This window comes from Chaetomium tenue (genome assembly GCF_020726465.1).
Source record: "Chaetomium tenue strain MPI-SDFR-AT-0079 chromosome Unknown F5144scaffold_4, whole genome shotgun sequence".
NCBI lineage: Eukaryota > Fungi > Ascomycota > Sordariomycetes > Sordariales > Chaetomiaceae > Chaetomium > Chaetomium tenue.
The window spans coordinates 1,223,233-1,241,763 of NW_027117332.1; the positions used below are offsets into that span (position 1 = coordinate 1,223,233).

Here is an 18,531-nt window from a genome sequence, read left to right on the forward strand (position 1 = left end):
TTCTTGATTTTGAAGATCTCGAATTGTAGAACTGCGGTTGTTTGGAGGGGCTTGGCGCCAAGATCGTCTCCCAGACGACAGGGCTGACCATGCCATGGAATGTATGGAACCTTCCGTCGTCCCCTTCCCTTATCTTATCGCCTGGGGGGGCAGAGGCGGGTGGTGGCCAGCTTTCGTCATCGGTGGTGGGCGGGCCACAGTCATGCTGGAAACTACCTACCTAACTGACCTTAGGTTTGGAAACGGCCCGAGCTTCAGCAGAGCAAAGAACCTAAGATTACTGCCGTCAGGATCACCTACATACCTCTAAACAGTGTCATATTTGGATTTTCTGCAACGGCTGTGCTTTTGGAAGTCGCAGGTCGCGTCATTCAGAGTTTTTTTGATCACGTTCTCCCAGCAGTGACCCCCCCCCCCCCCCCCCCCCCAAAGGCTCCCAACATGGCGCAACTTCCTTGTGAGTGCTCGCACGACCATCTGCGCAATTTCCGAAAAGCTGACCCAACATGCTTCCAGATGCGATCGACGCCGAGACGTGAGCATATATCTATCCATTTTTAGGTTTCTATTAGGGCCGTAATATTGACCCAAGATTACAGGCCTCTCAACCCCGCCGAGCTAGCCGTACTTCGTGCGCAGTACGAGCGGGAAGGGGATATGGTCGGCCTCCAGACAAAGTTCAACTACGCATGGGTAAAGCTCAATTTCCCGCCTCTCTTGGTACACACCAGACTTACGGTTTGGAATCCAGGGCCTCGTCAAATCTAGCACCCGCCAGGAGCAGCAGCTTGGCGTGATGCTGCTCGCCGAGATTTTCCGAGTATCCACCGAGCGACGCCGCGAATGCCTTTACTACCTCGGGCTAGGCAACTACAAGCTGGGCAACTACGGCGACGCACGAAAATACAACGACATCCTACTTTCGAAAGAGCCCGGGAATCTACAAGCGCTGAATCTGCAGTCGCTGATCGACGAGAAAGTGGCAAAGGAAGGGCTCATGGGCGTGGCCATCGTCAGCGGCGTGGCGGTCGTGGCGGGCATCGTCGGCGGTGTGCTGCTCCGGAATTTGGGGCGGAAGAGGTGAAGAAGACGTTACTTCACTGAACGAGCGGGTCGTGTAGCATATTTCGGTGTATCGGGGCGATATTGTATTTATACGGGAAGACGGCGGCATCATGACCTTTATGGGGGGACGGGCTTGTATTTCCTTAGCAGGCGACAGCATGACCACTACACCACTATGCAAACATAATAACTACCAGGGCACGTATCCGTTGGGCACCCTGCACTGATTTCATGACACATCCAACTTCCGAGTTTGCCCGGCGCTCGGTTTGAGACCGGAAACCTCTGCGACGACTTGATGGAGAAGAAGTAAGTGGATCGGCTATCCGCGTCGGGAAGTCGAGGCTGACTTCTTTCCCCGAAAGCCTGCCGCCAGGTGAGGGGTGAGGGAGAGTTGGGCATTCTCGGCAGGGGCTGCAGGCACATACATGTATAAGGCATATATTCGTATATCACACATGTACAATATCCAAGTCAACCTTGGCATGATGTTAGGTTTCGCTGTGTTTCCTAGGACCGCAAGTGTGACCATGCAAACCTGGAGCAGCAGAGCGCATTTTGGTTACGTTTGAAGAACGGTCGGGTTTCCTCCTAGGTTACAGGGTTACCTAGCAGTTGGGTTTCATCATACCTGTCCTTCCTGCCTTCACTCGTGTGGTCAGAATGGAACGAGGTACTTTCAGAGTCTCAACGCGACCAATCGCGGCATGATTTGGTCGGGATCTTGGGAGGTGACAGGTTCCTGCGCGAGGTGGGCACAGTGGCTTATTTTCTGTGGAGATGACCGTCGACCCAGCCAGCAGAATATGAGAGCTCATGAGGCGGGAAATGTGCCTTCAGTTTCTATCGATTTCTTGCGTCATCTTTTTCCTTCTGTCATTTTAATCCTGGAAATATACCCTGGAAATTTACCTTGTGCATTTACGGCAATTCGTACCTGTGTTGGTAATAAGCCCGATTGCTCGCATTCAGACGACCGGATATCCTAGCTATCGTATTCTCGTACTTGACATGGGATGAATACATCCAGACACGCGGCGCTGTCAACTTTTAAAGTTTCCCCATAGGTACCTGGGGGTACCTTATCCCTTATCGACCAGCTGCTGTGACGCAGCTCTCAGGTGGGGGAGTCCACTTTCCAGGGTAGGTCTCTCGGCAGAGCCCACTTTGAGATTCCACAGGGGGTCACGCTCTTTCCATCAAACGCCGCCAACATCAACCCAGCATCACCTTTTGCGACCACGGTAAAACATAAACAATTCGGCTTCGGGGTGCCGAAGCATGATCAAAGGTTCGACCGCATAAATTACCCAGCCGCCTCGCACAAAGACTCAAACACCCGCCATTGCTCGCCCTTCCTTTCAACGCTCTACTAACTGGTACAGTGACTTGAGTGGGGCAAACGGAGGCCCGGCTTAGTGGCATCAGGTCTCGCCTTCAGGCACACCTCCATACTTTCGACATCTTCGCTACAGCCAAATCTAAAGTCGAGGAAAACCAACGCGGTCGAGTTCTGATTACAAGCCGACACAGTGGCGTTCCGAGCCCGGCTCGCCCTCGCCGCCATCACCGGCGTAGTTGGCGCCATCGCTGCTTACCAGCGAGCTAACCAGATCCCACCCGAACCACCCGGCATGGCGTCCTCTGCTCGGGCTTCCCGCCCCCCCGAGGGTGAAAATTCGGAGGTGCTATTCTGCCACGCCTGTCGGAACGAATGGTATCGACTTAATGAGTCTTTGACGTGTCCTCGATGCCAGAGCTCGTTCACCGAGATTGTAAGTGACGGTTACCCCGCGATTCCCGTCGTTGCCCACCTCCGCTGACTTGTCGAACCAGATCGATGATTCCAACGATCCGGATGACGGTATACGGATTACAGGGTTCCCCTATTTTACAGGCCTTACCTCTGCCCCCTCTCCAAGAGAAGACCCATACGGCAATTCGGTACAGCCGAACGAAGCCCAGTCTGCCTTTGGCGGCACTCGCCCCGAGCCGCGTTTCGGTGCGCAAAATGACGGTGGCCAAACCAGCGACAGCGAGCCCGTCCTTAGGCGTTTTGACGGCAGCCAAATCAACGACAGCGAAGCCGTCCTTAGGCGTTTTACAGATATGTTAATGAACGATTTCGGGGCTGGGAGAGCCGTGCGCGGGAACCCCGGGTCGGGCGACCTATTCCCAGCGGAAGAGAACCTGTTCCGGCCAGGGAGCAGGGTACAACATACTACTGTGCGGACGGGACCGTTCGGCGCGCGCACAAGCGTCACTGTCACAAGCAGGACCATAGGCGGGGGCGGCCCCGATCAGTCGCCGCTCAACGCGGGCACGTACGTCATCCCTATGGGCGACCACCCTCATCCCGGCGGGCGGCGGATACGCGCGATCACCATCATCAACAACCGTGTAACTGACGCTAATGAGCCGCTTAGATTGTTCGACCAGCTCTTTGGCGACCCCTGGGGCATAGCCGGGCCGGAGGACGGAGCCCGGCGGGAGCGCGGTGCAGCAGACCCGGCCTTCCCCCTGTTGGGCGGACTTCAGCAGCTCATAAACACCTTGTACAACCCTGCATCGGCAGTACGTGGTGACGCAGTTTTTACGCAGGAAGCACTGGACCGTATCGTCACCCAGCTCATGGAGGCGTCGCCTCAGACCAACGCAGCACCTCCTGCAACGCAAGGAGCCATCGAAAAGCTGGAGAAGAAACAGGTGGACGACGCGATGCTCGGCGCAGAGGGCAAGGCCGAGTGCACCATCTGCATCGACGAGATCAAGAAGGGTGACGAAGTGTCGGTGCTCCCGTGTAAGCACTGGTACCACGGCGACTGCGTCGTCCTTTGGCTCAAGGAGCACAACACGTGCCCCATCTGCCGGATGTCCATCGAGAACCCGGGGGGCGGTGAAAATAATAGCAACAACAACGGCAACAGCAGTAGCGGTAGCGGTAGCGGCGGCGGCGGCAGCAGCAACAACAGGGATAACGGTAATCGAGCGTCGCCTACCGACCCTTCCATATCGACATCATCATCAGGCTGGACCTTTGGCATCCCACCACCAGTCTCCCCAGGTTCCAGCTCCTTTTCCGCCTCCACTCGCCCCACCTTCGGGAGAGTTGGGAGCAGCAACCGGTTCCGCAGCGCTCGTGAGAACATGGAACGGCTGGACTCGATCCGTAACCTGGCGACCGGCGTAGAACAGCCGTCATCATGGTTGAACTCACAGCGGCAGAGTCCCCACTCGCCCCCGGGTGCCTGGCCGGTGGCGTCGGACGCGGAGGATATAGGCCAGGTAAGGGCTAGGAACCCGTCGGCTTCGACGGAGAGGGACACAGAGAGAGAGGGTGATGATGGCTTGGGACACGATACGAGTGACCGTATACGCCCAGCCAGGATGAATAGTGCCGGGGCGCAGGGCGGAATGAGTTGGACCAGTGGACGGCGGCTGTCACAATCTCGTCGGCAGTCGCAGTCGCAGTCGCAGTCGCAGTCCCAGTCCCAGTCCCAGTCCCAGTCGCAACAACAGGCTCCACAGCAGTCGCCACACCAGCCCCAGCACCAGGGCAGTTCGGGGAACGGGCCGCTTGGGTGGTTCAGGCACTTTGGGCGGAGGAGCGGTTGATTAGTATTTCGGAAGTGGCCTCTGGACTGGAGCCGTCGAGCTGAGCTCTTCAAGGACCCCGAAATGGTTTCCGGACCTACTTCTAGCCTGGGTTGGCAGAGGACTGAGGAAAACAGGGGCTGGGAGTTGAGTTGATTCCCAGCCCGTTCATTGACGGGCTCACAGGGTTGACGACGAAACACAAATATCACGGAACACTCTCCAATTTTATGGAAGTAATGCGTTACAGTCCCTTTATTAGGTGGGCTGGCTTCGGAGCATACAGACACCTGGATGAAAAGGTAATAACGGGGGTGTTGGCGGTTGGGTTGGATTTTATGTAACTATGTATCTTTGGTAGGGGTGTTGCGTATGGTCAGGGCAATTAGACAGCGAGTTCTTCTATCATCTTTTCCCCGTGTGCACGCAATTCGTGTCCATGAGAGACGACGACGGTAAACGTGTCCTTTGCCTCAAACTCAGCTGAGGTTGCCAAGATTGACTCACTTACACCACAAAACAAAAATCACAGGCTTGGCTTGGCACAGTACTCATGGAATGGAAATATTGACATTTGAGGACTCGGGTTTGACTACCTTACTGATAACTTGACAGATCATGATATTGATACCCGTAAACCGTGAAACCACTTAACTGTGTATGGAAACATTACCGTGCGCGCCGTGGCAGACCAAGCATGACTTCCCATGAGGTACTTACGTTAGGGACTCGTCAGCTCCCCAGGTTCCCCACACGCGCTGGTTGGCTAGCTCCCGCTCCCGCCTTGCTGGCCTGACCGAATCGGTTATAAGTGCGCGGCATTTGGGGTGACCAGATATTTTCTTGGGGGTTATTTGATCATCATGTAGGATTGATGTGGTCGCGTTATCACTGTTAGTTTGGAGTTTGGATTTCGAAGGCTTGGTGGCCAGGTCGCCCCCCAATTCCCCCCTTCCTCTTTCAACCCAAGTTTGTTGTCCAGCTCTGCCGTTTAGTTCTCAGTCTCTCAACCCACACCAAGCCGAAGGCTGGCTACCTCCCCCCTCCGGCTTTATACTAGGCAGAGGAACGTGGCGAGCGTTGCTGTTTACTTAGCGCCGTTGCCTCACTTACACCCTCGCCGCGTCACCGTCTACACGTCGTCCGAGAGGACGCCAACTAGTCCCACCACTTCCCAAACCGCTGCCTAACAACACGGCGAACGCGCCAGCACCAGCCAGCCATGCGCTCCTCCTTTACCGCCACCTGGCCGCTCGTGCTGTCGATGGTATACGCGTTCACCATCACTAACGGCCTGCCAATTCCCCCCCTCAAGGGTATGCCCCCGAATCCAGACCCACCTCACCTACCTACCGACCCAACTATTTAACACCCGTACCATCTCCAGGCACCACAGAACCAGCAGCTCCCGCCCTCGCGGCACCATCATCACCCCCACCCCTCCTCGTCTCACAAGACACGGGGGTAGCCGCCGACCTGGCATGGGTCTTCCGCGCGGTGCTGCGCAAGGCCGGGTACGCCGCCGACGTGCTGCGTGGGAGCCATGGCCGCTACGATGGCGGTGATGTCAATGGCGATGGCGGCGAAACCCTTCAGGGGCAGCTGCACCGTCTCCGCCGCCGCGGCGAAGAAACGGGCCCGTCGCGTAGGGAGGTGGTCACTGATCCCGGGGACGGAGTCGCCGGGCCGCGGGACGGCATTGCGGAGGATCTGGGGCGCCTGCTTCGCAAGCTGGTGCCGTTTTATCCTGCGGTGTTGACCATGCCGTCTGTGGCGATTGGTGTCGGGTTGATGTTGGTGAGCTTTGTGGTTATGTGGTGCGGGTTTGTGTGCCGTGATGTCCTTGGTAGGGGCAAGTGGCTGCGGTGGGGAGCGCGGGAGGGGAGCAGTAGGCTGGGGGGTGAAGAACCGGTTAATTGGGGTTTGAGGGAGAAGGGGGAGGAGTTCGTGGATGAGAAGCAAGGGGGTTATGGTGAGGAGAGGTATAGGGATGAGAAGGCGGGTTTTGATGAGGAGAGATATCGGGATGAATATGTGTCGTTGATGTTTGAGGATATCGAGGATATCGAGGGGAGTGAGGATGTGGAGAATAGTGAGGGAGAGAATGAAGAGCAACTCACTCTTGGGGATGAAATTGCGTCCTTTAGGTCGGCGGTGGACTTGGTCGAGAGTATGGTTGCCGCAGCGGGGGAAAGGCATTGAATCCATAAGACCAAATTTCAACCAGAGCAAGGCTGTCTGTTATACACCTATCTCGGGAGGTACATACCTATTACGTGACTGCCAGCCCACCTACCGAGCACCCACCTCGATATGTGCTTCATCTTATATCGCAAGATATGTCCAGAAAGAGACATTTAGTGGTATTAACCTAGAATTGTCTGTCCTTGTTAAGGCGTGGCTCTAGAAAGAACCGGGAGCCGGCAGCCTGCCTTCTTTGTCTCGTTCCTGAAGGAATGTGTACTTCGAGGCAAATAATAGGACCAACAGGCGGGTGATACAGGCAAAAGATAACGCACAACTCATCGCAGCTCGCCCCCAATCGCAGAGCGTCGCTCGAAAAGAAGAGGAAGAGGACGAACATGCGTTGTGCCGTGATTGGCTGCGAAGGGCATGAAACACCCAAATTGGCACCCAAACCCCGCTATCAGCTTGTTCCAGGCCTTACCAGCGGTACCTGGGTCCGTCATCTAGCGGGTGGAGCCTCCTGAGCCAATCCCTTTGACAGCTCTTTCTCAGCAGGCCTGCAGCACCGATTCCGTCTCGTTCGTCTCCGCCGATCCATTGGCTTGGTTCCCCATCCCCGACCCAAGCACGACAACGGGCTTTGACTCTTGCCAGAACTCCGCAATTTTCGTTGGAAGCTAATTAAACCCGCCCAGCGCCTCTTTGCTTCGAGCTATCGCAGGGTCCGACTTTTGCCCGCACCACCCAACCTCCGCCCCGACCCCTCGTAGCGAAATCGAGCGGCAGAGAAACGAACAAGCAGAAACAAGAGGACCGACGTTCTGGTTTGACGACCAGTTAAACCTGCCGCCTGCCGTCTGCTGCCTTCACACCCCCCCACCCACCGATCGGCTTGTTGACATCATGGCCGACGACCCGCACAACACAAGCGACATTTCGGATCATGCCGAGCCCGCCGCTGCCGTAGCAAAGGAGGACGCCGAGACCACCGCCGCACGGCGTGAGCTCAAGCAGACCACCATTTCCGAGAAGCGGGGGCGCGAGGCCGTGCAGCTCTCGCAGGACGACAAGAGTGCCTCGGAGGATGAAGGGCCCAAATCCAAGTCCCGCCGGCTCACACCGCCCATCAGTCTGAGCGCGTCGAGTGACGACATGTTGAAAGCGCAGATTTCTTCGCCCAAGAAAAAGCGAGCCCACGACGAGGTAGACGAGAATAAGGATGTTGCCGAGGCCCCGCTTGGAGGAACGCCCAACAAGGCTGTGAGTCCAACAACGGTTCCAAACAGGACGAACCGGTCTGAGCCCGAGAAGAAGCGACCACGGGACCGCCAAGCAAGTGCATCCGCCGTGCAGGGCGGGAAGGAAGAAGTGGTAAGTAACCCGCCCAGCCCCGCGGCGACCCTCGGTGGTAACACAAACCAGGAACCTCTCTCTGCCAGCGCATCACCAAGGTCGAGCATGGAGCAGTCAGAAGCGCGAGACTCGCCCGCCATGTCCGACGCCACACGGCCCAAGCAAACATCAAGTTCGGCCTTTGCCAGCTCCGGCTTTGCCAAACTCGCAGCCTCGTCAACCTCGCCGTTCGGTAGCTTTGGCGGCCCCGGAAAACCCAGCCTGTTCGGTTCGTCGTCGGGGCCCTCCTCCTTGGGCGGTGTTCTCGGCGGCTCCAAGCCGGCTGCCCCCTCGGCACCCCCGAAACTCAGCTTCGGCGGTGCTGCCGCCTCGTCTCCATTCGCCGGGCTAAACGGGCAGAGCACCACCGGGTCGGTGTTCAAATCGAGCCCCTTTGCGAGCGCTTTCGGCGGCAGCGCCCTGTCAGGGCCGCGCATCAACTTTGGCAAACCCGGCGAGGTCCTTAAGAGCGACAAGCCGGCGAAGCCGTTCGGTGCGCCAGACAGCGACGCCGAGGACAAGTCGGAGGAGGAGAGCAACGAAGACGAGGATGCCAAGGGCGATGCCTCGTCTGACGATGAGGCCAAGGAAGAGGAGGGGGACAGGGAGGCGTCCAAGGGAGCTGAGGAGAAGAAGAAGCCCAAGTTGCAGAAGAGTAAGCGCGCTCGTCCCTCTGCCGTATGTCCCGCCTTCACTAACCTTTCTAGTTGTGGTCGACGACGGTGAGAGCGAAGAAGTGACTCTTTTCTCCGTGCGGGCCAAGATGTACCTTATGGAAAAGGACGTCGGGTGGAAGGAGCGCGGCGGCGGTATGCTCAAGATCAATGTGCCCAAGTCGACGGTCGATCTGGACGACAATGGGGTGCCCGACCCGACCTCCTTCGACGCCTCAGTGCTAGCGGACGAAGACGATGACCAGCTGAAACACGTCCGCCTCATCATGCGGCAGGACCACACCCTGCGTGTCATTTTGAATACCGTACTCCTTCCGGCCATGAAGTTCCAAGTTACCAACCGGCTCAAGACGTCAACTGTGGGATTCACAGCATTTGAAGGGGGTGTGGGGCTCCAAGTGCAAATGAAGGTGCGTGGAAATTCACACAATGTCTCAAGGCTAATACAAAAAGATCATCCACTAACGATTCGTAGTTGAGCGAGGTCAATGCCACGGCATTCTCGCAGATCATAGAGATGTTGAAGAAACGGCTTGCCGATGTTTAGGTGCGGCCCCGGCGGCCAGCCATGATGTACTTCCTCGACAGGATAACTGCGGTCCTTATTCCCTTCCCTTTGTCTCGGCACGCAAGAGCGCCTGACCTGATTACAATTTGTTGGTAACGGGGCCATCGGGGGGAAGGTGGTTAGCATGCATTTTAGGTAAAAGGAGGGTGTTTGCGGCATTGGGAGGTTACCTTCGACGGGTCCGGCCTGGCGGGGGGTTTCTTTGCAACAAGGGCCCAGAAGAACTACGTTACCAACCTACCTATGGTGGGTTTTTATGGGAGGTGGCTTTCGGGTTCTGTCGGTTTCTGTACCTATACTCTACTTACAACGGTTGGATGGCCCGCCGTCCTCTCCGAGCACCGATATACCTTAGCGCCCTCTATTTTGGGGCAGTAGACAGGGCAGCACCAGCGCTATATGGTTAGCGGGCGACGGAAATAGTTGTATTCTTATTAGCACTCGTGTCAAATAAAGCATTTGAAGTTAACTTTACCGGGACATCTTGGTGGGGTAAAATGTCTGGTCATTGTTCGGGATACCACGTGCAGTCCCGCCACTTTCGCGAGCCACTTAACGCGCCCAATCGCGTCTCCCGGCCCATCAAAGACATCCCTTTTCCAACTTCCAACCTCACATCAGGAATCAGAAAATCTCCATAGGGCAACAACACCATGCCCATAACCAGCGATGGGCTTGCCCCTGGGGCAATACACCTCGGCAAGCGCAAGCGCGGCCGCACCACCGACGAACCACGGCCGAGCCCAAGCCCATCGCAGAACACACCACCACCTCCCGAGACAGGATCAACCAGTACCAGCGATACACCCACAACGAACCCACCACCCCCCGAGAACCCCGAAAAAAACAAAACCAAACGAACCAAAAGCAAAGGCCCCCCTAAACCAACCCCCTCCCCTTCGCCCTCCTGGCCACCCTACCTAATGCACATCGAAAAAGTCCATCGCGCCCTAAACCTCGTGGCGACATTTGTTTCGGCCCGGCGCCAGGTCGCGCCCACGCTGGAGACCCTGCGCCCGGCGGTTGAGGCGCATTTGCGGGGTGCGCTGGTGGTGGAGGATGTTGCTGGGGTTGTGGCGTTGAGGAGGGGGGTGGTGTTTGGGGAGGGGGGTGGGGGTGTGGGTGGTGGGAGTGGGGATGGGGATGGGGATGGGAATGGGAGCGGGAGTGGGAGTGGGAGTGGGAGTAGGAATGGGGGTAATGCCAGTCAGCATGGCGGGGGAAGCAGCGGGATCAGGTTTGAATATGTCAGCGAAACCGACCTCGCCCTCTCCATGGGCGCCGCCGAGGCCGAGCGCGAACGGGAATACCTCGTTCAGGACAGTGAGACGGCCGGGCCAGGCCAGGATGAACAGGTGCTGGTGTTTGAGTTTGTGGATGCCGAGTTGACGGAGTCCAAGGGCGTCAAGGGGCGCGGCGGAGAGGACCGCATGCGCATGCCTGTCTTCAGTCAGGCGCAGATGATGCGCTTGATCGAGCGGCGGAATGCCAAGTTTGTTCAGGCGGTCAATGAGTTTGTTGACCGCTGTGTTGCGGGGGGGTTGGATCCGGAGATGGTGCTGAAGGATGCGAGGGAGGCGTGTGTTCCCAAGATGGCCGAGGTTGAAGTAGAGGAACCTGGGAAGTTGACCAGCACGCTCCCGGCGAGTATACCCCGCGAGAGGAAGAGCATACCCGAGATTGTCCAGGAGATCAAGGACAGCCCGTGGTACACCGGGCAGATCGTGCCGGACGGGCACAGGGTGTTTGAAGCACAGGATGCGGTTTACGGGGAGCTAAGTTTTCTACTCAGCCAGGACCTGGTCAACGCCCTGTACAACACCAAGGGGATCACACAATTTTATGCGCACCAGGCCGAAGCCATCAACGCGCTGCACGACGGATACAATGTCGTCGTGGCGACGTCGACGAGCTCAGGCAAGTCGCTCATCTATCAACTTCCCGTACTACACGCTCTAGAACAGGACCGCAACACCAGAGCGATGTACATCTTCCCGACCAAAGCCCTAGCTCAGGACCAGAGGCGGAGTTTGAAAGAGATGGTAGGCTTCATGCCGGGGATGGGAGATGTGCTAGTGGAGACGTTCGACGGGGACACGCCCATGAGCGACAGGAATGTCATCCGCGATGATGCGAGGATCATTTTCACGAACCCGGATATGCTGCATATAACGATCTTACCACAAGAGGACAGATGGCGAACGTTTTTAAAGAACCTGAAATATGTTGTCGGTACGTCTTGCAGAGTTAGAGTTTTTAAAACGAAAGACTGACAGCAGCAGTTGACGAACTGCATTACTACAACGGTCTTATGGGATCCCATGTCGCCTTTATCATGAGGAGGCTGCGTCGGACATGCGCCGCGCTTGGTAACAGACATGTCAAGTTTATTTCGTGCTCGGCCACAGTAGGGAACCCAGAAGAGCACTTCAAGAAGATATTCGGGATCAAGGATGTGCGGCTGGTCGACTTTGACGGGTCTCCGTCCGGTAAAATCAGGATGGCCCAAGAGCACCAAGGCAACAGGCTAACGATCGCCGGCAGGACGCAAAGAGTTCCTATGCTGGAATACTCCCTACAGAGACCCCGGGGACCCAGCCAGCGGACGCGGAAACGCAATGCTCGAGTGCTCTCGACTGTTCTGCGAGCTGATCCTGCGTGGTGTCAGGGTAATAGCCTTTTGCAGGGTTCGCGAGCAGTGCGAGAAGCTGGTCAGTGCCGTCAAACAGGAGCTAGTAACCCTTGGCCGGAGCGAAGTCGTCGCGCGGGTGATGGGCTACCGCGGGGGATACACGGCCCAGGACCGTCGGCAGATCGAGAGCGAGATGTTTGAAGGGAAGCTCCTCGGCATTGTTGCCACAACGGCCCTGGAACTCGGAGTTGATATCGGCACTCTCGACTGCGTGCTTACCTGGGGGTTCCCGTACACTATCGCCAACCTCAGACAACAGAGCGGCAGAGCCGGCCGAAGAAACAAGGACTCGCTCTCCATCCTCGTTGGTGACGGCTTTGCCACGGATCAGCACTACATGCAGAATCCAGACGAGCTCTTCACCAAGCCGAACTGCGAGCTGCAGGTGGACCTGGACAACATGCTCGTTAAGGAGGGCCACGTCCAATGCGCAGCCTACGAGATGCCCATCCGACCAGTCGAAGACGCCGCCTACTTCGGCGACGACCTCCCCCAGCTCTGCGCAGAGCGCCTTATCCAGGACGAGACGGGCTTCTACCACTGCCACCCCCGCTTCCGGCCGCTCCCCTCCCGATTCGTCTCGATCCGTGACACGGAAGAAGACCACTTCGCCATCATCGACACAACCAACAACCGCAACGTCGTCCTCGAGGAACTGGAAGCCTCACGCGCGACGTTCACCCTCTACGACGGCGCCATCTTTCTGCACCAAGGCAACACCTACCTAGTCCGCGACTTCAACCCCGACAAGCACCTCGCGCGGGTGGAGCGGGTCAAAGTCGACTGGCTAACCCAGCAGCGTGACTACACCGACGTCGACCCCGTGGAGACAGAAGCCGTCAAGCGCATTACGGGGTCGCGGTCCCGGGCCTACTACGGCACGATCCGCATCCGGCAGGTCGTCTTTGGCTACTTCAAGGTGGACGCGCGGCGCAACAACCGCATCCTGGACGCCGTCGACGTCGACAACCCGCCCGTGGTCCGGCACAGCAAGGGCATGTGGCTGGACGTGCCCCAGCGCGCGCTCGACATCCTCTCGGCACGGCGTCTCAACGCGGCCGCCGCCATCCACGCCGCCCAGCACGCACTCATGAGCCTGATCCCCAACTTCGTCATCAGCACCCCCGGCGACGTGCGCACCGAATGCAAGAGCGGGCGCAAAGAACTCTCCCACAACAAAAACAAAAAGCGCGAAACCCAACGCAAACGCCCCGCCCGCCTCACACTCTACGACGCCAAAGGCGGCGCCGGCGGCTCCGGCACCAACACCAAAGCCTTCGAGTTCATCGACCTGCTCCTGCAACAGGCGCGCGCGCGCGTCGTGGCCTGCCCCTGCGCGTGCGACGCCGGCTGCCCGGAGTGCTGCGCGTCGGCGACGTGCGGCGAGATGAACGAGGTCCTGAGTAAGGCCGGCTGCGAGGTGGTGTTGCGCGTGTTGTTGGACGAGGAGATTGATGTGGAGGGGTTGCCGATGGGGCCGGAGAAGAGCGCGCCAGTAGGGTTGGAGACGGTCGTGTTGGCGGGGGCGGTGCCGGTGAGGGGTGGGCGGGGGCTGGTGGTGGTTGGGGGGGATGGGGATGGGGGTGGTGATGGGGATGGCGACGGTGCTTGCGACGGCGATGGCGACGGCGCTGGCGGGGATGGCGGGGCGATGGATGGAGTTGGGATGGAGACAAGCGGGGCCGGCCGTTGATGATTATTTTAGGCTTCCGTCGCCGAGCTTTGCCGAGCCCGAAGCTGATCTTGGCCGGCGGCGTGTGCCGCTGACTGCCGTGGATGCCTTTTGGCCTCGGAACGGCGCGGTTGTGGAGCCGTTTGATAAACCAAAAATGACAAACAAGAAATTGTCAGAGCACCGTATCTTTTCTCCAGCTTCACGAGAAAGCCCCAAAGGCATTGAAGCTAAGCTTTGCCGGGCCCACGCCATTGGTGAAATCCGCGCCTGGCCTAGACCGATCTGCACTCAATCCCTGGTCTCAGCTCCAGAGCGGAGCAGCTGGACAGGGACCACAACCCCCAAATTAAAAGCTTAAAAAACTTGTTCACGACATGGAATGGACTGGTTGTCTGTCCCCTGCCCGCTCCGAGACAGTTGGATGATGTTCGACTTGCTGCACGTCAGCGGCTGATGGAGAGCCAAGGCCAACAACCAACAACTCGATCTTCAAAATTCGTACGGAGTATGTGCAGCTGAGGCGCATTGGGCCAACGGCGGCATGGTTTATGTGTAATCCTGTTGTTGACTGCCGACGGGGGTGGCGTTGCGCCTTCTTTCTCACCCGCGCGATCCATAAAAAACTCCTGAAACAGGAGCCAAGCAACGCGCGCCAGGTGGCTTGGGAAGGCGCGAATGAGGGACGCTATGGGCGCCATGTTCCATTTTCTCCACGGAGGTCCTGCCGATATCCCTTGATGGTTGGTTCCTTCTCTGTTCCTGGGTTGGAGTTTACCCCAGACCATCCTGCCGGGCTCGCGTTACTTAGGAGTGGGCTTCCCGTCCCCGGCAAGACGAGTCGAGTTTCAAGTTGAACACGGCCGACCTCCTTTTTGTGTAGTCTTCCAAGTTGTCTGTATGTGTTTTTTTCCCACAGCATCTGAACTGCACGACATCAGATCGAAGGAGTTCAACACCATCTCACTTCCACGACGACGACCACCACCACCACCGCACAATGGCGACAAACTCACCGCCGCCCCAAACGCTACAACCACAGCAAACCTCCCCATCACCAACCCTCCCCCCAAACTCCTCCTCCTCCTCCCCAACCCCCGAAGGCGAGAAGCCGAAGCCCGCCCAGCACCACCAAACCACGCCCACAACGCCCTCCACGCACAATGGCCTGCTCAGCCCATTACCCCTGCACAGCGCCGACGTGGGCCTGACGCGCGAGCTGACGCCCGTGGAGCGCATCCAGCGCATCTTCGCGGTGCGCGCGTCGGGCGACGCCGGCCGCTCGGGCGTGCACCCGACCATGTTCCTGCGCAACGTCTTCCGCTCCGCCAGCTGGGCCTCGCGCATCGTCAACGTGCTGTGGCCCGTCGTGCCGGCTGCTATTGCGGTGCGCTACGCCATGCCGGATAACCATCTGGTGATTTTTATTTTGAGTTATTTGGCCATGGTGCCGTGTGCGAATTTGATTGGGTTTGCCGGCCAGGAGTTGAGTCGCAAGTTTCCGCATGTGATGGGGGTTATTATTGAGACCACGTGAGTTTGTTGTTGTTCTGTCTGGGTGAGGATGATGGGGGGTGTGGCATGGGATGCTGACTGGAAATAGGTTGGGGAGCTTGGTTGAGATCATTATGTTCATTGTGCTGATCACCCGGCCGGTAAACCCAAAGATCGACTACATCCAGGTGATCCAGGCCGCGATTCTGGGGTCGGTGTTGGCCACTATGCTGCTGTGCCTCGGACTGTGCTTCGTCGCGGGCGGTCTGAAGCGGGAAGAGACGCATTTCAACGAGGCCGTGAGCGAAGCCGGAAGCGGGTTGCTTCTGACGGCGTGAGTTCAAGTCCCTTGAAAGTTGGAGTACCTATGAATAACTGACAACGTACACAGCGGCTTCGGCCTGGCCATCCCCACCGTCTTCGAACACAGCCTCAGCGGCAAGATCCCGCAGGACGAGCTCATCGACAAGACCATCGAGATCTCGCGCAGCACCGCCGTTTTGCTCATGATCGCCTACCTCATCTACATCTTCTTCCAGTCCCAAACTCACCACGGCATCTACGACGCCATCTTCGTGGCCGACGAGGAGCGCGACGCCGACAAGCACCTGGAGCGCAAGCACCACCGCCTGACCTTCACCGAGTGCTGCATCGCGCTGGTCGTGGCCATCACCCTCGTCACCATCATCGCCATCGCCCTCGTCGATCAGATCCACTACCTCGTCGATGAGCGGGGCGTGTCGGACGCCTTCGTCGGCCTCATCCTCATCCCGCTGGTCGAAAAGGCGGCAGAGCATTTGACGGCCATCGACGAAGCCTACGATAATCAAATGAACTTTGCCCTGTCGCACGTCCTAGGTGCCACGCTGCAGACGGCCCTCTTCAACGCCCCGCTCGTCGTCATCGTCGGCTGGGGACTGGACAAGCCCATGGGGCTTAACTTTGAGGTCTTTGACGTTGTTGTGCTGTTGTTGGCCATCCTCACTGTTGGTAACTTCTTGCGCGACCAGAAGAGCAACTACCTCGAGGGCGCCCTGTGCGTGCTAGTATATGTTGCGATTGCCGTGGCTGCGCTGTATTATCCGAACCCGCACACCATTGCCGCGGCTGAGGGCGGTGGTGAGCATCACTGAGCTCTGTAGAGGGTTGTTTTTTGTTGGGCATATTTTTTGGAAGCGGCATGTTGATACATTTACGGTTGGGTTGATATACTTACGACGGGATTTTTGAGGAGAGTACCATTGAAGATCAGGCTTTTTGCCCCGGTGGCAAGAGGCATTAGACCTTGCCATTGTGACCATAATACAATCCAAATTCAACTTAAAAAAGACTCCCTGTATCAGTATGATGATAGTTCAGCGCAAAGAATGGTTGCGCATTCCACCTCGAACAAGCCCAGCAGCCTCCAGCACATGGATAGCTCTTACAACCGTGATGAATATTTTACAAGGCCACGCCAGCACGAACCCCGCCCCCTCCATCCCGCGAAAAGACTTGACCGCACCAACCCACCCAGCTTTAGCTAATAAAGCAGAGGCACCCCAGGCCGAGGTAGAAGACGAAGAGCGGATAGACCGCCAGCCCGACCCTGTTCTTGACCACGCCGCTCCCGCCGAGGATACTCACGCCCGCGGCCATGGACCAGGCCACCAGGACGAGATAGACCGGGATGCGCGCGATCCAGTGCAGCCGTAGGGCTGACAGCAGCGCGGCGACGACGAGCGGGAACAGGGTGTAGCCAATGACGCAGATGCTCTGCGCGAAGGAGCTGCCGAGTGTTAGTACCGTAGAGGAGAGGGAAGACGGGGTAAGCAAAGACTCACATGTTCCCCCCCAACAACTTGATCTGCACCGTCACAACCGCCATGCCCACCCACACCATCGCAAACACGCCACTGAACACCACCTCCCGCTGCTCCTCCCGACTCTGCAGACACAACAACGTACTCAACAACAAACAAAACACCAACGGCCCCCACAAATCCCAATCCCTCAACCCCCCGCCCGCAGAAGAAAACTCCCCCGCCGCACCACTCCCACCCACACCCCCATTCCCCCCTCCCAACAAACTCTCCGCATCCAACACCCGCCCCGCCAACCCCGCCAACTCCTCCCTCGCCCCCGCAAACCCCCCACTCCGCAGCGACGCGTACGCACCCCGCAGCGAGTCCGGCCCGCCCCACGCCGCAAACAGGTGCCGCGGGTACAGCACCTCGAGCAGCTTGCGCCAGACCGCGAGCAGGTCGCGCCGCAGCGTCGCCCACACGGACTCGTCGATGGTGGAGGGCGAGGCCGCGGAGGCGGTGGTGCGGTCTTCGCCGGGGATGCGAGAGGTCCAGGAGGAGGCGTGCCCCGAGGAGCGGCTGCTGCTGCCGATGGTGCCGGTTAGGGCGGGGGTGGTGGTGTTGGGGGTGTGGGGGGTGTGGGTGGTGCGGGAGGTGGTGGGTTGGGAGAGGGGGTCGTCGAAGGTGTTGAGGTCGGCTGGGGTGGAGGGGTTAGTGGTTTGGTTTTGGTTTGGGTTCGAGATGGGGAAGGGTGGGTGGGTGAGGGGATTTACCGTCATCGGGGTCGATCAGGTCATCGTCGTCGTCGATGTCGACGGCTGGGACGTTTTGGTAGTCGCGGCGTTTTGGTGCGGCCATGTTGGCGTGGTTGGGTCAGACCCGGGAGCTTGGATGCTGGGGATTTTCGCTATTCAAAGAAGGATTGGAGGGGCCCGTGGGGTTGCGAATTGATTTAGTCGCCGTCGTCGTTTTGCGCGTGAGGTTGTTAAAGGGTCCACGGTTGCCTCAAGCTTGCGTTGCGCAAGTGGGCTGGCGTTGCAGGGGTCTTGGCGAGATGGCCCAAGCTCCTCTGCATTGGATGCAAGGAACATGGGGTGGGGATCTCTCGCCATGGATTGGAAGATTACAAGTACGAATATTACGGAATCCAACAGCATAGAAATCCAGTCAATACGTAACTATTCCCAAGCGGACGGGTTGACATGCCAGTGATATGTAATTGACGTGCTGTGTAAGTCACGGTCTCAGGTACGTCTGATAAATTTTGCAGGGCAGCCCAGAATCCCCAGCAAAATCCCCTCACCACCTAAACTGCTGATCATGGATATGCTTGAGACGAAGCCGAAGAACCGACGTGCTAGCCTCAGATATCTGAGTACAATGTCGAATACACTGTACAGTGTTAACTA

The 18,531-nt window shown here is 57.9% G+C and overlaps 7 protein-coding genes across 7 annotated transcripts; 6 read left to right on the plus strand and 1 right to left on the minus strand.

The window, feature by feature from the left end:
* Positions 1 to 269: 269 nt before the first annotated feature.
* Positions 270 to 1,428, plus strand: F5144DRAFT_226400 (uncharacterized protein). Its single transcript, XM_066783173.1, has 4 exons — positions 270 to 457; positions 517 to 535; positions 600 to 693; positions 752 to 1,428. The coding sequence occupies exons 1-4, from the start codon at positions 442 to 444 to the stop codon at positions 1,082 to 1,084; spliced, it is 462 nt and encodes a 153-aa protein (XP_066642768.1). The 5' UTR covers positions 270 to 441; the 3' UTR covers positions 1,085 to 1,428.
* Positions 1,429 to 2,699: 1,271 nt separating this feature from the next.
* F5144DRAFT_592602 (uncharacterized protein) lies at positions 2,700 to 4,680 on the plus strand (the record flags this gene model as incomplete). Its single annotated transcript, XM_066790377.1, has 2 exons — positions 2,700 to 2,840; positions 2,902 to 4,680. The coding sequence occupies 2 exons, from the start codon at positions 2,700 to 2,702 to the stop codon at positions 4,678 to 4,680; spliced, it is 1,920 nt and encodes a 639-aa protein (XP_066642769.1).
* Positions 4,681 to 5,881: 1,201 nt separating this feature from the next.
* F5144DRAFT_602434 (uncharacterized protein) lies at positions 5,882 to 6,861 on the plus strand (the record flags this gene model as incomplete). Its single annotated transcript, XM_066791203.1, has 2 exons — positions 5,882 to 5,975; positions 6,047 to 6,861. 2 exons carry the CDS (start codon positions 5,882 to 5,884, stop codon positions 6,859 to 6,861), a joined length of 909 nt encoding a protein of 302 aa, XP_066642770.1.
* Positions 6,862 to 7,496: 635 nt separating this feature from the next.
* On the plus strand, positions 7,497 to 9,671 carry F5144DRAFT_226497 (uncharacterized protein). Its single transcript, XM_066783174.1, has 4 exons — positions 7,497 to 8,217; positions 8,269 to 8,893; positions 8,946 to 9,322; positions 9,388 to 9,671. The coding sequence occupies exons 1-4, from the start codon at positions 7,750 to 7,752 to the stop codon at positions 9,457 to 9,459; spliced, it is 1,542 nt and encodes a 513-aa protein (XP_066642771.1). The 5' UTR covers positions 7,497 to 7,749; the 3' UTR covers positions 9,460 to 9,671.
* Positions 9,672 to 10,072: 401 nt separating this feature from the next.
* F5144DRAFT_511351 (uncharacterized protein) lies at positions 10,073 to 13,739 on the plus strand (the record flags this gene model as incomplete). Its single annotated transcript, XM_066786553.1, has 3 exons — positions 10,073 to 11,712; positions 11,763 to 11,969; positions 12,025 to 13,739. Coding segments are annotated over exons 1-3 (3,501 nt in total), but the record flags the coding sequence as incomplete, so codon positions are not given.
* A 999-nt stretch (positions 13,740 to 14,738) lies between these two features.
* F5144DRAFT_226612 (Sodium/calcium exchanger protein-domain-containing protein) lies at positions 14,739 to 16,816 on the plus strand. The gene is made up of 3 exons (XM_066783175.1): positions 14,739 to 15,377; positions 15,448 to 15,672; positions 15,730 to 16,816. Exons 1-3 carry the CDS (start codon positions 14,845 to 14,847, stop codon positions 16,469 to 16,471), a joined length of 1,500 nt encoding a protein of 499 aa, XP_066642773.1. The 5' UTR covers positions 14,739 to 14,844; the 3' UTR covers positions 16,472 to 16,816.
* F5144DRAFT_629618 (uncharacterized protein) lies at positions 16,598 to 18,213 on the minus strand. The gene is made up of 3 exons (XM_066792390.1): positions 17,896 to 18,213; positions 17,162 to 17,819; positions 16,598 to 17,106 (listed from the first exon to the last, which is right to left on the minus strand). The coding sequence occupies exons 1-3, from the start codon at positions 17,978 to 17,980 to the stop codon at positions 16,857 to 16,859; spliced, it is 993 nt and encodes a 330-aa protein (XP_066642774.1). The 5' UTR covers positions 17,981 to 18,213; the 3' UTR covers positions 16,598 to 16,856.
* Between the last annotated feature and the right edge of the window lie 318 nt (positions 18,214 to 18,531).

Excerpts from the sequence above, each read along its gene's own strand:
- F5144DRAFT_226400 (XM_066783173.1), top strand. Across the intron at positions 694-751 it reads CAAAGTTCAACTACGCATGG|GGCCTCGTCAAATCTAGCAC; the intron begins GTAAAGCTCAAT and ends TTTGGAATCCAG.
- F5144DRAFT_226497 (XM_066783174.1), top strand. The coding sequence starts at position 7,750 with ATGGCCGACGACCCGCACAACACAAGCGACATTTCGGATCATGCCGAG. Across the intron at positions 8,894-8,945 it reads GAAGCCCAAGTTGCAGAAGA|TTGTGGTCGACGACGGTGAG; the intron begins GTAAGCGCGCTC and ends TAACCTTTCTAG. Across the intron at positions 9,323-9,387 it reads GGCTCCAAGTGCAAATGAAG|TTGAGCGAGGTCAATGCCAC; the intron begins GTGCGTGGAAAT and ends AACGATTCGTAG.
- F5144DRAFT_226612 (XM_066783175.1), top strand. The coding sequence starts at position 14,845 with ATGGCGACAAACTCACCGCCGCCCCAAACGCTACAACCACAGCAAACC. Across the intron at positions 15,378-15,447 it reads GGGGTTATTATTGAGACCAC|GTTGGGGAGCTTGGTTGAGA; the intron begins GTGAGTTTGTTG and ends GACTGGAAATAG. Across the intron at positions 15,673-15,729 it reads AGCGGGTTGCTTCTGACGGC|CGGCTTCGGCCTGGCCATCC; the intron begins GTGAGTTCAAGT and ends CAACGTACACAG.
- F5144DRAFT_629618 (XM_066792390.1), bottom strand. The coding sequence starts at position 17,980 with ATGGCCGCACCAAAACGCCGCGACTACCAAAACGTCCCAGCCGTCGAC. Across the intron at positions 17,820-17,895 it reads CCTGATCGACCCCGATGACG|CCGACCTCAACACCTTCGAC; the intron begins GTAAATCCCCTC and ends CCTCCACCCCAG. Across the intron at positions 17,107-17,161 it reads AAGTTGTTGGGGGGGAACAT|CTCCTTCGCGCAGAGCATCT; the intron begins GTGAGTCTTTGC and ends AACACTCGGCAG.